Here is a 15,505-nt window from a genome sequence, read left to right as displayed (position 1 = left end):
ATTTTAATTTTGATTTTAAGGAAAGAGATATTAATTTTGAAATCTGATAAAAATTTAAAGCCAGAACTAATTGTAGAAAAGACTTGAGAAAATGATTATAATCTTTAAAAATACAGAAAGTAAATAATCAGAAAGCAAAGTTAAGATTTGTTGTTTGTATAATGTTTCATATAACTTTAGGAGACAATGCAGTTTATAAAGCATCTTACCGTGATGTTCATGCTGAGTGTTTGGAATACTTCATCTATAATGGAGTAGAGTCAGATCAGATAGTTAAGCCAGGTTAACATATTTAGAATTGTAATTTCTTAGCTGTAAAGCTAATTTATAATTGTTAACTTCTGTCAATATAATAGAAAGTTATCAGCTGTTATTCATATGAAAGACAGCTGAAATCTATAATTCAAAGGACAAGTAACTTTTTTTCAATTTGGAAAATTTGAGTTCAACACCTCCCTACCCCCCCCCCCTCCTAGATATACCACACTTTTCTGGGATCTTGCCAGATCAAGTATCAACTGTGGGAAATACCAAAGGATGACTCCATGCAAAATTTGAGCCTGATCCGGCCATTTTTTGCAGTTTTTGGCCCGTCAAGCCCAAACGGTTTGAAATAATCTCAAGAGACCTTTTGCCCAACCTAAGTCTGGTTATTTGTGAGGTCTAGGGAAAAAAATCAGACTTATGCAAAAGATTATAATAATAATTTTTACACAGAAAAATGGCACAAGTTGAGGGTTTGAGGGGGCAAAATGAGCCGACCAGCGATTTTTGATGGCGCGCAGCAATGTCGTGCTTCATCCAATCCAGGATTTTTTTTTCTTAGACCTCACAAATAACCAGACTTAGGTTGGGCAAAAGGTCTTGTGAGATTATCTCAAACCGTTTGGGCGTGACGGGCCAAAAACTGCAAAAAATGGCCTAAAAATTGACTGGCCTGTCATTTCATCAAAGAAATCCATCAAAAAATCACAATTTGAAATTTTAATTAATTAATAACTTTTTTCTCATAAGAGATAATGACACAAGACTTTCACTTGGTGAAAATTCAGCATTGTGGGCCGCCTAGACTTTATATTTGGTGACCCTGGGGTGACGGGTTCAGTGCCCCCCACACCCACGAAGTGGGCATACTTTTGAAAATCACGTTTTTTAGTTTTTTCCCTTAAAGGAGGGGAATGAGTCGTTTTAGAGACTTCAAGCATCTCTTTGATGTTGAACAAATATATGAGGCGGACATTTCTTTACTTATGTTTGAGTCGCCTCCGGCTGACCGTTTAGCCGTTATTCGCCGCCGAAGTCGTGATTTTTAACGATTTTTGCCGTTTCCGAGATTTTAATGGACATTTAGGAGGGGAAAGAGTTGTCCAATCAAGGTGATGATGAAGTACATTTTTGTAGGCAATTACATTGGCTAAATTTCATGTGAAGTAAATTTTTTTGTATCTTTAACCGGTTTTGCTCCAGCTGAATCGATTTACAGATACCCCCTAAAAACCGGAAAAAAACATTTTTTTTTTATAAAATCACGGCCGGTTTTGGCCGGATCAGGCTCAAATTTTGCATGGAGTCATCCTTTGGTATTCCCCACAGTTGATACTTGATCTGGCAAGATCCCAGAAAAGTGTGGTATATCTACCCCCCCCCCCTCCCCAAAAAAAAAACAGAGAACTACTATTTTAGGTTAAATGCTAGGGAGCCGAGCACTGCGGCTAGGCAGGCAAGGGGGCCGAGCGCTGCAACTAGGCAGATTAGAGATGGCAACTCGGCCAGAGTTCATACTTCTGTTGGGGGGGGGGGGGGGGGGGAACTAAAATTTTCAAAAATGAAAAAAAAATTCTAAGAGGATATTACCCAAAATTAAATCATAGAATAGAATAACAATTATACTTTTTATGCATTTCTTGTTTGATTTTAAAATATGAACATGAACCATATTTCTAATTGTTCTTTATTTGCATTTGAAATTATCAAAAGCAATTGATTAATGCAAAACCTTTTGTAATTTATGAAAGAAAGATAAAATAAAATATCCTATTAAAGCTTAACTTTTCTTTGATTATGATTGGTTTGTTGAAAAGCTCTTATCATTGATTTAGACATGTTATAATAGAAATATCAATCTTCTTTAAACTTGCATAATGATATAATGATTTCCGATTACTGGTAATGCACCCATATGGAATTGCACCCACAGAATTGTACCCACATGGAATTGCATCCGCATGGAACTGCACCCTGTTCAATTGCACCCAAGGAATTGCACCCAAATGGGATTCCAGCCATGGAATTGCACCTATACAGAATTTTTAATTTTACAGAGGGTGGGGTAACCTCTCATATACAAATTTTTTTCTTCAATTTTTGATGTTTTAATTTTTTAGAGGTTGGAGTGACCTTCCACAACCCCTGAATTTTTTTTTCTTTCAATTTCAATTTTTCTGGGACGCGATGACCTCCCACACCCCCTAAAATTATTTATTTTCTTTCATTTTCACCCCACTCCCCCCTCCTAAAAATTGAAAACTTGAAAATGGAAGAAAAAAATCTGAAAAAAATAACTTTAAGGGGAGTGTGGGAGGTAACCCAACCCACCAAATTTTTTTTCACTTTTTATTTTCTCCCTATTCCCTGACAAACTAAAAATAAAAAAAAAAAATTAAGGGGTGGGAGGTCACCTCACCAACCAAAAAATTAAAAATTAAAAATTGAAATTTGAAGAAAAAAAAATTAGGGGTGTATGGGTGGTCACCCCACCCCTGAAAAATTTAGATATTGAAAATGGAAGAAAAAAAATTGGGTGCAATTCCAAGGGTGGAATCCCATATGGTTGCAATTCCATGGGTGAAATCCTGTACGGGAGCAATTATATTGGGTGCAGTCCCATTGGGTGTAATCCCATGGTTGCAATCCTGTGGTTACCATATTTTTCTATGATAATTACAATTTTGAAGCATACAAACTTTACAATTATTTTAGAGGATTACTTAGATAACTTGAAAGAAACTTATATTCCAACACTAACTAAAAGACCACCACCCTCCAAAGAAGCCTTGAAGTCTTATCTGGCCACTCATCTAAGTTTGTCAACAAAATATAAAAGAAAAGAGAAATTGATGTTCTTCCTTCAGTATATGGAGGTGGCTACCAGTCAGAACATATTGACAAAAAAAGATGTTTATGAAATTCTACACATAAGAAAAGCTGGACATGAGATGTTTGACACAGTTTTAAACAACTGTGTCAAAAATAATGATGAGGAGTCTGCTACTGAAATTATGAAGTTTGAAAGAGAAGTTCATGATGAAAACAAGCTATCTCTCCTGCAGTGTGCCAGAATAAACCTGGTTGATGAAGAGTTGAAACAATCAATTGTTAAACAAATAAAGGAAGAAATTAATAATGACTGTTTGGGCAAGATAGGGATCAACAAAGAAAGAAAGGTGTGGATTTCCATTATATTTGGAATAATACTGAGTTCAATGTTACCATATGCAATGGATCAGGAAAGACAAATTTCAAATATATGGAATAAAATCAGATAACAGTAACTGCTTTTTACTAAAGAATTCTATTAGAAAAACATCTTTGTTTATTTTTGTTTTATTTTTACCATTGTAACAATATGACAGCATTTTTTGACAGTTTTCTCAAAGAAAGCTTTATCCTAAGAAATTCAACAATTAATAGCTGACTTATAGTATATGTTTTTTCATATGCTTCACTTCTTACAAGCAGATATTATTTTACATGATATAGTTTACCAAATAAATTTTTATCCTATGAGATGGGACTATTTATAGCCTAACACTTCAACATAACTAAAGATGTTACAAATGGTTCCTACTACTGCTTTGTCAGGTGTGCAACATAAATAGCTAGAGGGAAGAGGAATGCATTTGCTCATAAACAGGCGCAACTGTTTCCATTACTATGCGCAGTTAGGACTTTTTAGACAAAGGTCATGCAATCAAAGGGTTGGTTGATTGATTGATTGATTAGCAATAGTTTCTTAGGGTTTGGGCCTAGGTAGTCATGGAGTAGGCTAAGACACTTTTGTCTAGCCACTAGGGCTAAAAGCTCCACATTCAAGCACATTATAACTTGACCCGCTGTCTCATTAGAGCTACTCATTATTACCTCACCCTTTGCCGAGTATGGCAGGTATCCCAAATTAAGTCACTGTAATAAATGGCGCTCTCCGGAGAAGCTTGGCATAATGGTAGTACTGATATTATGTATGTGACTATTGAGTGTCCAAACTTACTTAATAATCCCCCTTCTAACACAACCAGGTGAAGTTGTGTGATTAACTCATTGAATTGAACTCAAACTCTCACCACCATAGATCAGTGTGTTACCACTGAGCCACGGCGCCCATCAAAGGGTTGGTTGGATCTGTTGGATCTATTTAACCTAATTTCCACCAGTGGGTTGTAGAGTATTAAGTCCCATTTCAAGCAGATGATGCTTTTGGTTTTTGCTAGATGATCATTTGAAATCAAATGGGAATCCTGCCCCATTTATGCAATAATATTGCCAAGGTCTTCCTCCACTGTTTTACAATTGGCTGATTATAGGGTTATTTTTAGATCTCTATTTTGTGACAGTAGCCCTCTATTCTTACAATAAGAAGAGATCATTTCTTCATGGAAATTTGATGTCCCTCAGAGCATTGACCATTATAAAATATTGGGTCAAAGATCTACATAATCCTTAAAAATGTCATTAGTCCACCTAAAGTAGATGAAGAAATTATATTGTTATACAAAATTCTTGTGTCAGTAATATTATAATTTTACCAAGTGAATTATATACTGGATGCTCTTTGACAAAGGGAAATATTTTTTAGATGTCTATATTATATAGAAACATTTTAGACAGACACAAAGATGGACAAATAATCAGACAGAAGGACAAACTTTTGGCTATATATATTTCATAAGATTGCTCCATGAAATGGAAGAAAATCATTTTGGAAAAATTTGTTTTAATTAGGTGTCAGATTTCAATTTAATGTTGGATTATAACTCTAAAAATGTAAATGAAACATGGGTTGAACTCATGGTGAATAACAAAACATCCTGTACAGTTGATGATGTGACTAGTCAATATGCAATAGCTGGATATATCATAAAGGTGATACTTCTATCCAATCTTTTAACATACATTATAGGAGTCATCATAAGCAATCCAACCTGGGTAGATCAAATGATAAATAGAGTGAACAAAGATTTAGAAGAGTACAACAGAATCAAACAACTTAAAAATGAAAACTTTCTTACTACTGATGAAGAAAAAGAGAAATATAAAAACCTCAAACCCAAACTTCCTGAACTTAAAAGAAAGCTGATATTTCTCAAAGTCTTCCAATATTTCACAAAGTTGTTCTGGCCATTCTTGATTGTATTACCTCATGAATACTTGACAGGTGGTGTATATGTTCTTTAATTCTTGTTTGTATTACATCAAAAATACTTGAAAAGTATTGAGTGGTGGATATATTTAATAATATTCCTGTGTTTTTCCATTTATTACTTCAATTGTATTGAGTGTTTATATTTTCTAAATTTTTGTTTGCATTATATTTATGTGTACTATAGTGTACAATATTCAAAAACAGCTCAATAATCATATAATATTATCTTGTTAAGAAATTTATGATTAAATTTTATGAATAAAGTAAAACAGTTAAGAACATATACAACCTTAAAAGGTACATCTGACAACCCAATAAAGTACAGCGAAGGAAGAAGTAAGTCAAACAAGCTATGGCTTGGTGTCAAGTTCATTGAAACATCAGTCGAAAATAGTCTCCAGCTTTTACTCATGATATGGTTACTTGTTCCATACTTTGCCTGTGTATCATGGACTGAACTGTTTTTGGAAGGAATAAAAGGAATGGGAAATATCATCTCTTTCAATTACTATGATCCTGGAGACCAGGCAGTCAAGTGTGGAAAGATTATATTTGCTGTCATTTCCATTTATAATGGTTGTTCCCTATTGAGACTTAGAAAACCAGGCCTGAGTTTTAGCAGAAAAATGAAGTCATTGCTTGTTTTGTTGCCTGGTGCTCTGTGTCAAGTTATTGCAAGGCTGCTTTCCCTCTGTACTCTGATGCTAATGGAACAAAGTGGATTGTTGAAATACAGTTTGTTTCTTGTGACCCACACAACTCTATTGATGTTGATAAAAATCCTGTTTGAAACCAGAGCCAAGAAAAAGAAACAGAAAACTGCCAAAGTGCTATCAGAAGAAAGCTTTGAATTTGTTCTACAAAAAATAAGAATTGCGCGCATCAAGAGTACAGTGGAGACATGTATAAAGAAATCACTTCCTTGTCTGAACAGTGTGATAAGTGGATATTCAATTTTGTATAACAAAACCAAGAGACCAATATTGATGTTCATTAGCTGCATATCTTCAACTTTCCTTCTAAATAATCTATACAACTCTAGAACACATTTGCATTACCCAAAGTTTGATATTATCAGCAGATGTTTGTTTCTTTTGGTGGTTTTTATTGAGAACAACCTCCTGTGTATTCTTCCATTTATATTCCCCAATCTCTTCCGCAACATATCAGAACACTCTTTTGGAATCATTGTAGCTGTAGTTAACTGTCTATGGATAATCAGTATAATTACAGAGGTAATCAAAAAAGCCTTTATTTTAACCCTTACAGATTGAGGGGGGGGGGGTAAATTAAACCCCCCCCCCCCCTCTTTGGCCATTGGGGTGGTGGTTTGCCAGATTACATAAGTTAGTTACACAATTCTTGAATGTTTAGGCCCTGAGAGGCCATTTGATTGTTGCCATTTTTTAATCTTTTCATGCCTAACCGGCCGGGAATGACTAGCTCTTGCTCAACATCACTAGATCAAAACTGATCATCATTGGTAAGGTGAATATTCAAATCATTGTCCAAAGCAGACCATAAATAAAGACATTGAAAGTTTTACCTTCTTCTGAGAAATGGAGAAAATGCCTTGGTCCATAAAAACTTACTATCAGGCACATTTATGATTATTAAACAGGGTCTTGCAATCAATCCCCATAATTATTAATATTAAACACTTTACTTATTAAGTTGATATACTTCAAATACATCCACATATTGAACACAATCTTGGGAGTTCAGAGACCAGAAGAAGGAAAATATACCTTTCATACCAGGTAATATAGATGCTTCTCTTCTTACTCCCCTCATTGCTAACTAAAATAAGATTAAGCTGAAGTAGTCAAACCTGTTTACAACAATAAACGCTATTTCAGTTCTTTAAAGAGATGATTACTTGTGAAGGGTAACACTAATATTTTTAAATCCTAGATTTATGAGACGGTGGTTATTTTCTTCTTCTCCAATAAAACCTGCTATATAGTTTAAAAAACTCACTATCATTATTTTCTTAAGATGGTTGTGCAAAGAGCATGTACAAAAAATCACATGGAGTTTCCCTTGCAATTTTTCAACAGAGGATTATAAAGGTATGGCAATAAAATGAACATTTTACTTCTTGATCCTGAGTCATTGTTTTTTATTGTAAACTGATAGAATGTCAAATACTGGAAAAAAATAAGTTTTTAGCCTTACAGTTGGGCAATAGTTCTTATTTGTTGTTGGTTATTACAGCTTTAAATCTCATGAATCAAAACTATTTATGTTTGACAATACGAAAATATTTTTCATTAAGGAATTGAGAATCCATTTGTTGAAGATGGTGAAGAAACTGTTGAGACTGAGTTTTGGAATAGGAAGCCAGGAAATGTCATCATTGCAGAGGTAATTCAAATATAAATCTTAATTGAACTTGTTTGTCTGGTATTTTAAATGATTAATTGAATTACTTAATAGTTAATTTTAATTATATATGTCTAAAAACATTTAAAGATCAGCAACAGACACTGTTCTTACTATTAAAGCTTTTCTTTATTTCTTTAATACAAACTTAGCCCAATACAGTATGTATTATTACTGAGAAGTAAAGTCTAATTTAACAAAATAATGAGATTTTAAGCTGAAGGACAAAAATTGAAATTTTTGATAGGATAGCACTAAGGATCAGTGAACAAAAGTAAACTTTAAATTTTACAACAAGCATCAAAGAGTCTAATTTGATGTCATTGTATTTCAATTTTGTATCAGGTTGTATCAGAGCATGATATTTCTCCAACAGAAGTGAAAATGAATCATCAAGAGGCGTCTATGATTGATCAGGTTATATTACAGTTTAACAACAGAAGTTGGTCAAAAATATGCAATTCTTTATTACCAAATAAATTTTTATACTAGTAGCAAAATTATTATGTATTGCATAATTTTTGTATAGTTTTTCTTCCCCCAAAAAAGTGATAAACATATCTAGACCTGTAAGAAGCTTCATTACAAAGGAGTAGCATATATTTTTACAAGATCCTCTGTTACACACAGACAGACTAACATCCTGTTTCTTTTATACAAGGATTAATAAACTGATGAATAATTAATGAATTCATTATCAGGATGAAACTGTAGCAGAGAGTGGCTTGAATGAAAATGAACCTCTTTTGGCAGGCAACAACCAGGTTGGTTATATTTTCAATAATGATGCTCCTCTATATATATTTTCTGTCCATGAGTATCTTCATGATGCTATCATAATTAGTAATTACTCTTACATGCTTACAAATTAAGTTTTGTAAAGATTTGCTAAATTTGATTTTCATACTTGGTCTCTGCTAAGTATGTAATGTTTCAGATGAAATTGGGTTTCAACAAGGGAAATAAGATTTATTTGGCTTCTTTTGGAGATAGAAAGCTTATACTTTTTTTAAAGAAAATTAATCAATAAATCTTTTGTCCTCAAATAAAGCTATTTTTATACTATCTTAGGTAACTGTAGAAGTTCATGAAGAAATTCCCAAACTTGATGAGAGCAACCACAAAAAAATGAATATTGAACAGGTAAAAAATAATTTCTAGTAGCAAACCTACTCTATAATTCCAAATGTCTGTCTGTCCGTCTTTCCATTAGTCATAAAGTGGGAGAAACAAGATTTTCTCAGCTCTTATTAGAGATAAAAGGCTGAAACTTCTTGTCATTATTCCCATTATAATGAAGCACAATTAATAATAAAACATCCATGGAGGTCAGGCTGCTTTTAAGCAGGTTTTTGGCTATATTTACATATTAAATTTTCCCCATATCTTTGGTGTTTTTGGTCAATAATTTTTTATCTTACTATAGTATAATAATATTTATTTATTATCCAGATTGCAAGTGGGAGAGATGGAGATATGAATGAGAATGATCCTCTTTTGACCAACACTGAACAGGTTTATATTCTTTCCTGGTGCTTTCACACAAAGTCATTGTAGAGCACTCCTTCTTATTTTTGAAAAAAAATTTAAAATAATAGAGATTTTGTTACAATGCCTAATCCCTCTGATTGGCTCTAACCCTGCAGGGACTTTACTTAAGGTTTCTTGTGGGGCTACCTAACCTTACCTAAAGTAATCAACAAACAAACAAAAACTATTAAGGTTTATTTAAAAGAAAGGGGAGGGGGGAATTATCCTTGCTCAACAAGGTACATTGAGTGAAGGCTCCCCTCAAACATATGGTAATTATCTGTAAAAGGGTAAACTTTAAAATCCCCCCAAAAAAGTTATTTGGGGGGTATATTTGAATATTTAGCTCTGCAGTATAATTCTACAGGTTTCAGATTATATTTTTCAAAAATATGTAAAAAACAGTTGAAGGCTATTTCCTTTCATTTTTCCATTATAATTTCAAAACTGTTTAAATATATATAGCATAGTATTAGACTCTAATACTCTAATAATTAGAGACAATTTTCCACAAACATGAAAATTAGATCTTTATTTTAATACCTGGGAAAAGCTGTCTATAATACAATGCAATAAACAGTCATCAAACTGAATAATATTCGCTGGATTGGAAAAGGTTTAAAGCCATACTAACAAACTATGTAAAGCCTTCCGCCCTTCAGGGCTAACAAAACTGGTTTAAATATCCTTAGAAAGCTGTCTATAATACAATGATAATTATTATAATTTATTTTTCTAATTTAGGATGAAGAAGAAAATGATCATCACTAGATATTTCAATTATGACAACACTTTGATGATTCAATTTTTAAGGTAGGTCAAATTATAAAAGACAAAATGGATGGGTGTCTGTCTGTCTGTCTGTATAATTTTCAAAACTATTTTATCTAAATAAGTTCTGATTTATAAATGTTCTTGAGGATGTTAAACACAGCTTTTACCAATAACAAAATTAACTCGGATAAAAATTATGGAATCTATACATATTTTTCAGCTCTCATTGGGGGGCAACACATCGTAAAATTGATAAACTCTCCATTTGCCCCCCAAATATTATATTAGATTTATTTTGCTTATTGGTTATACCTTACTCCTTGTTAAACATGATTATTTTTAACATTCCACCTTTAGAAATGTTTAAAGGGGAAAATAAATTTTAAGGGGAGCATTATAATAGACTAAAACTCTTACAGATTATCTTCCCTACAACAAAGTATATTTCCAAAAATTATTTCTCATATTCATTTGAAACCGATTAATATCCAGTGGTGTAAAATCAGTTTTATATCCGCGGAAAGCTGTTTATAATACAATGCGAGAAATAACTATTATTACATTTCAGGATCAATGTCTGTTGAAAAAAAGAAGCTTTTGTTACCAAGAAAAACTGAAATTATCTACCTAAAAAACTTTAAAATCCTTATAATAAAATAAAAGGATGTTTGTTGTCTGTTTGTTTGTATTGAAGGATCTTGCTAACCACTGAACCTATCAGGTTCTTCTTAACAGAGTAGCTTCTCATAGGTCCCAGGAAGGTTTATAACTATTTTGGGGGGAGGGTACCACCACCCTTCCAAATGAAATCGCCACTAGAAAGAAAATGAAACCTTTACTAAAATTAAAATTGATGTGTGGGACCCCCCCCCCCCCCAATTTTTTTTATACTTTTTAAAATCTATAATAAGAAATTGGGTTATCCAATTCAACTCCCCCCTCCTTAAGTGCCCCTAGAAGTAGCCGCTAGTGATTATTAATGCACAACTTCTTCAAAATATTGGTATTTATATATGCATTTTATAAGCAAATACCTTTAACAAAAACTTTTTATTTTCAAACTATTTAACATATATGATATAAAGATAATTTTAGCAAAAAATATGATTTTAAAATTTTGATTATTTGAGAATGCCTAACCATAAATAATATAAATCTAAAAGCTTTCAAACTTTGCTTTTTAGACAAACCCTAATTGTGTTAGATATTATCCATGTGACTTAATAAAAATGAGGGATTATCTATCTCTTTTTTAGGGGTTTTCTTTCCAACTTCTCCTCTCATCTTCCTCATTTTATTACGTAATATAGATCATTTTAACACATTTTTAACACATAATTGTTATATTTATTATGATTATAATATGTATTCTTTATTATGGGATGTTTTTTTGGGAAATAAAGTAGTTTTTTAATAAGACTTTTTATTATTCAATAATTACCATAAGTAAAGCTACTCCTAAATTATAAATGTTTGTATGTCTACTTTCATTTCAGTAGTATAAAGCAGAGAGAGAGAGGGGAAAATGGGCTGTTTATTACACTAGTCTCTAAAGTTTTATAATAACATTTTCTTATTTGTTGGCTTGATAACTTTGGGGACTTTTGATCGTTTGAATCATTAAGTTGAGTGTTCAAACGTTTCAAGCACCAATTGTAATATATATATATGGTAATTATGTGTATAATCATTGGGGATGTACATTACATTAACGGCCATTGGCTTGTTTAATTTTGAAAAATAGAATGGCAGCTGCTGTAATTATTTTTAAAAATGAGCCACCTGCATTGTTATGTTCAGCTCAGAAGGAACTGCAGCCCAGCCGCGGAACTGCCATATCCAACTGCCAACAGCAAGACATAAAATTCTATAATTCTGTCCGTCCAAAATTTCGATAATTTAAACAGGTTATAATTGTCTTATGGATTTCAAACTTTGCATGATGATTCCTGTAGTATTTAGGTACGACTTAGAAAGTGCAACCACTCTACAATCATTACCAGAATGTCCGTATGTCCATTTTAAACACGATGATTATTTTACTTTTTTAGCAACTAATTTTTATCTGATCTAATTATCCGATTGATCTAAAATCTGGTATAATGATTCCTGGGACAACAAAGTACACGTTTTATAAGCGAAGCAACTCTATAATCAAGTCCTAAAACTGTAAGTATGTCCATAAATATTATTCTGTATCAAGCAGTTTACAAAAAATATACTAATTATTAAGTTCTGACACTATACAAGTGTTAATGTCCTACCGTTTCAATGCTTCGCTTTTATGGGTGTTGTCATCCTTGTTTTTAAGTGTTATTTTATAAGGAATTTTTAAAAAATATTTCAAACTGGTTGCCATTTGAAATTAGCGAGTCAACGATTATGAATATGAATTAAATGGTATTGGCATTAAAATGAAAATAGGATGCTTTTCCTCAATGTGTCTACCAAGCAATGACTCCCCCCCCCTCCCCCCAATATTTTTTTTTAATGTAACGAAAGGGGAGTACTTTTTTCGCCTATGCTAAACCCAACGGGAACCTGACCCAAAAAAATAACCAAACAAAAGAGAAACTACCATCACAAGACCAAAGATCTTATTTTCAAATTATTTCAAAATATTGGAGAACGGTCGGTAATTGCTACGTGCAAATTACTTACAAAACATTTACTAATTTTGTAGAAGAAAAGATTATTAAATAATTTATCTCTAACTGAAAAACTACATTTTTAAAAGCGAAGCTTTTTTAATTAGGATTGGTCCGTCTGTAGAAACCATAGAAACATGAATAAAAAGCTGATCTTAGTAAAATTATCATGAATTAAACATTTAAAATAAATTAGGTGCCTTTAGAGGCCTCTAGGGGCGTAGCCGCTAGTTATTATAATATTTTACCTGTAAGAAAAAGATTTAATAAATTATTCAAGGAAGCACAACATTTTATAAAACGACAATCTCCTAAGTCTAATTCTTAGAAAGATACCAAAAATATATTAAAATATAATGAAAGATTTTTCAAAAAAAGTTTGGAAGATTTTTTTTGAAAAATAATAAATTTCTACTTTGAAAAAATAACAAAATAGCAAATCTATCGCCCGTCAGTAATAGTTAGCTATTTTACTTAATTTGAACATGTTAAAATTGTCCTATCGATTTCAAACTTTGCATGTTGATTTATTTAGTAGTTGGGTATGATTTAGAAAACGAAGCATCTCTATAATGGCTACCAGAATGGCTGTACGTCCATTTTTGAAAAGCATTTTTATATGATATTATTATTTGATTGATGTGATTCCTATTACAATAAAGTCTATAATCAAGTCCTAAATATGTAAGTGGGGTAATTTTTTATTAAGAGGTTTATATACCCCACCTCCAAAAAAAAAAAGTTATAAACCTTCCCAGGACTTATGAGAATCTACATGTTAAGAAGAACCATATCGGTTCAGTGGTTAGAGAGATCCACCAGAACAAACAGATAGATAGAAATCTAGTTCCAGAAAGTTTTGTCTTCTAAAGGGATCTAAAGGATAAGACTATTGCCACTAAATCAATGTTACATCCCCAATGATGATACACTAAAATTTTCCCGTCTGTACATTAGAATTAGTTGTTGAAACATTTAGACACCCAACTGAATAGACTAAACAAATAAAATCTATTAAAAGTCCCCAAAGTTTTTAAGCCAATGAAAATGTTACTAAAAAAAACTTTTGGGTCTAGTGTAATAAACAGACCATTGTCCTCTCTCTCTCTGTATTGAAGGTTTTCCAAGCAAAGCTTTTCTATAATTAGGCTCTTTACATACGTCATTTCGTGCACAATAGTTAGCTCTTTTTTGTTGATTCTTTGCATATTAGAATTTTCATATTGTTTTAAAACTTTAGATTAAGATTCCTGTAGTAGTTAGGTATGATATAGAAAGCGTTGCATATACTTGTTAGGTCCATACGTCCATTCAAAACATGCTGATTTTTATGATATAACAATGATTCCTAGGACAACAAGGTAAAATATTTTAAGAGAAGCGTCTCTATAATCAAGTCCTAAAAATGTAAGTATGTCCTTAAACAGAATCATGTATTTAAGCAATTTTTAAAAGAAGTTTAATTACAATTTTTTATACATTTCAATCAACCATCTGCTATTTAAGAGTTATGACACTTTACAAGTGTTCATGTTTGTTTGTTCTACTGTTTGATTTTTTAGAGCTTTGTTTTTGTGAATGTTGTCATCCTTGTTTAGTTTGGGACCTTTTTCGTCTGCTAGCAAATTCATTTTATAATTAAAATCAATTACAAGAATGTAAGGGATCTAAATGGATAAGACAATGGCCGATAAATTCATGTAAACCCCAATGATTATACACATTATTACCCCTTCTGTAGATTGAAATTTGTGGTTGAAACATATCAACACTCAAATCAATAAAAAGTCCCCAAAATTGACAAGCCAACGAATAAGAAAACGTTATTATAATACATTGTGGAATAGTAAAAAAATGTTATTGTCCCCTCTCTCTTTTTTATTAGATTTATTGCATTATATTATATGCAGTATTCCGTGGATAGTAAATTGAAAAATTATAAAATTAATTAAAACTAAATATAAAACTCGTATTGCTATTAATAATTCTTAATTTTAATATCCGTAGAAAATTGTCTATAATACGATACAATACATGATTTTTCAGTATGGCTTATAACCGGTTCTAATCCAGTGGAATTAATCGAAAAATACAGAGATTTGGAGTTATAGCCTTGAATAAAACAAGCATGACAACATCCATAAAAGCGAAGCTCTGAAACGGTAGAGTTGCTTCGCTCTTAACATTGTACTTTGTAGTAATATCACATACAAATTGTAGTTTCTTGAAAAGTTAAAAATTGACATGTTTATAATGGACGTACGGATATTCTGGTAAAGATTATAGAGACAGAGTTGCTATACTTTCTAAATTGTACCTAACTACTACAGGAATCATCATGCAAAGTTTGAAATCAAGAGGACAATTCTAACATGCCTAAATTAACCAAAAGAGCTATCAGTTCCGGACGGAAGTACAGACGGAACATTCCTAATTATAGAAAAGCTTCGCTTTGAAAAAAAAAATAATGTAAAATGTGTAATCAAAGAACCTTTAAACTTTATACGTTTTTAAGCTATGTTCCTATCCCCTCTTTTAAGTAGCGAAGCTACTCTATAATTCACTTTGTCTGTCCGTCCGTCCGTCCAGCAGATCCTAACGCTATGGGGGAGAAAGGTGATTTTCTCAGCTCCTATTCAAGATAGACAGGTGGATAAGTTTAAATTCTTTACATTTTCATCAAATTTCATTGAGATTAGGTTATCATTGGTTTCTTCCGAGAGTTTCACATTACTATATAATTTTGGTT

At 32.2% G+C, this 15,505-nt stretch overlaps 1 protein-coding gene and 1 long non-coding RNA gene across 2 annotated transcripts; both read left to right on the top strand.

Moving 5' to 3' along the window:
• Positions 1–4,911: 4,911 nt before the first annotated feature.
• Positions 4,912–8,072, top strand: LOC145306983 (uncharacterized). The gene is made up of 6 exons (XM_080149324.1): positions 4,912–5,431; positions 5,717–6,654; positions 7,094–7,179; positions 7,418–7,491; positions 7,698–7,786; positions 8,052–8,072. The coding sequence occupies exons 1-6, from the start codon at positions 5,017–5,019 to the stop codon at positions 8,070–8,072; spliced, it is 1,623 nt and encodes a 540-aa protein (XP_080005450.1). The 5' UTR covers positions 4,912–5,016.
• Positions 7,040–10,928, top strand: LOC145306760 (uncharacterized). Its single transcript, XR_013875199.1, has 9 exons — positions 7,040–7,179; positions 7,418–7,491; positions 7,698–7,786; positions 8,150–8,221; positions 8,506–8,568; positions 8,876–8,947; positions 9,257–9,319; positions 10,079–10,147; positions 10,677–10,928. It is a non-coding gene; the product is annotated as an uncharacterized LOC145306760 (long non-coding RNA).
• Positions 10,929–15,505: the final 4,577 nt, after the last annotated feature.

Source organism: Acartia tonsa, chromosome 15 (assembly GCF_053477335.1).
Source record: "Acartia tonsa isolate MP-2025a chromosome 15, ASM5347733v1, whole genome shotgun sequence".
In the NCBI taxonomy this organism is placed as follows: Eukaryota; Metazoa; Arthropoda; class Copepoda; order Calanoida; family Acartiidae; genus Acartia; species Acartia tonsa.
The sequence above is the reverse complement of the archived record's forward strand: the minus strand, read 5'-3'. Positions and strand labels throughout refer to the sequence as shown.

Excerpts from the sequence above, each read along its gene's own strand:
- LOC145306983 (XM_080149324.1), top strand. The coding sequence starts at position 5,017 with ATGTTGGATTATAACTCTAAAAATGTAAATGAAACATGGGTTGAACTC. Across the intron at positions 5,432-5,716 it reads ACCTCATGAATACTTGACAG|GTACATCTGACAACCCAATA; the intron begins GTGGTGTATATG and ends CAACCTTAAAAG. Across the intron at positions 7,180-7,417 it reads AAATATACCTTTCATACCAG|ATGGTTGTGCAAAGAGCATG; the intron begins GTAATATAGATG and ends TATTTTCTTAAG.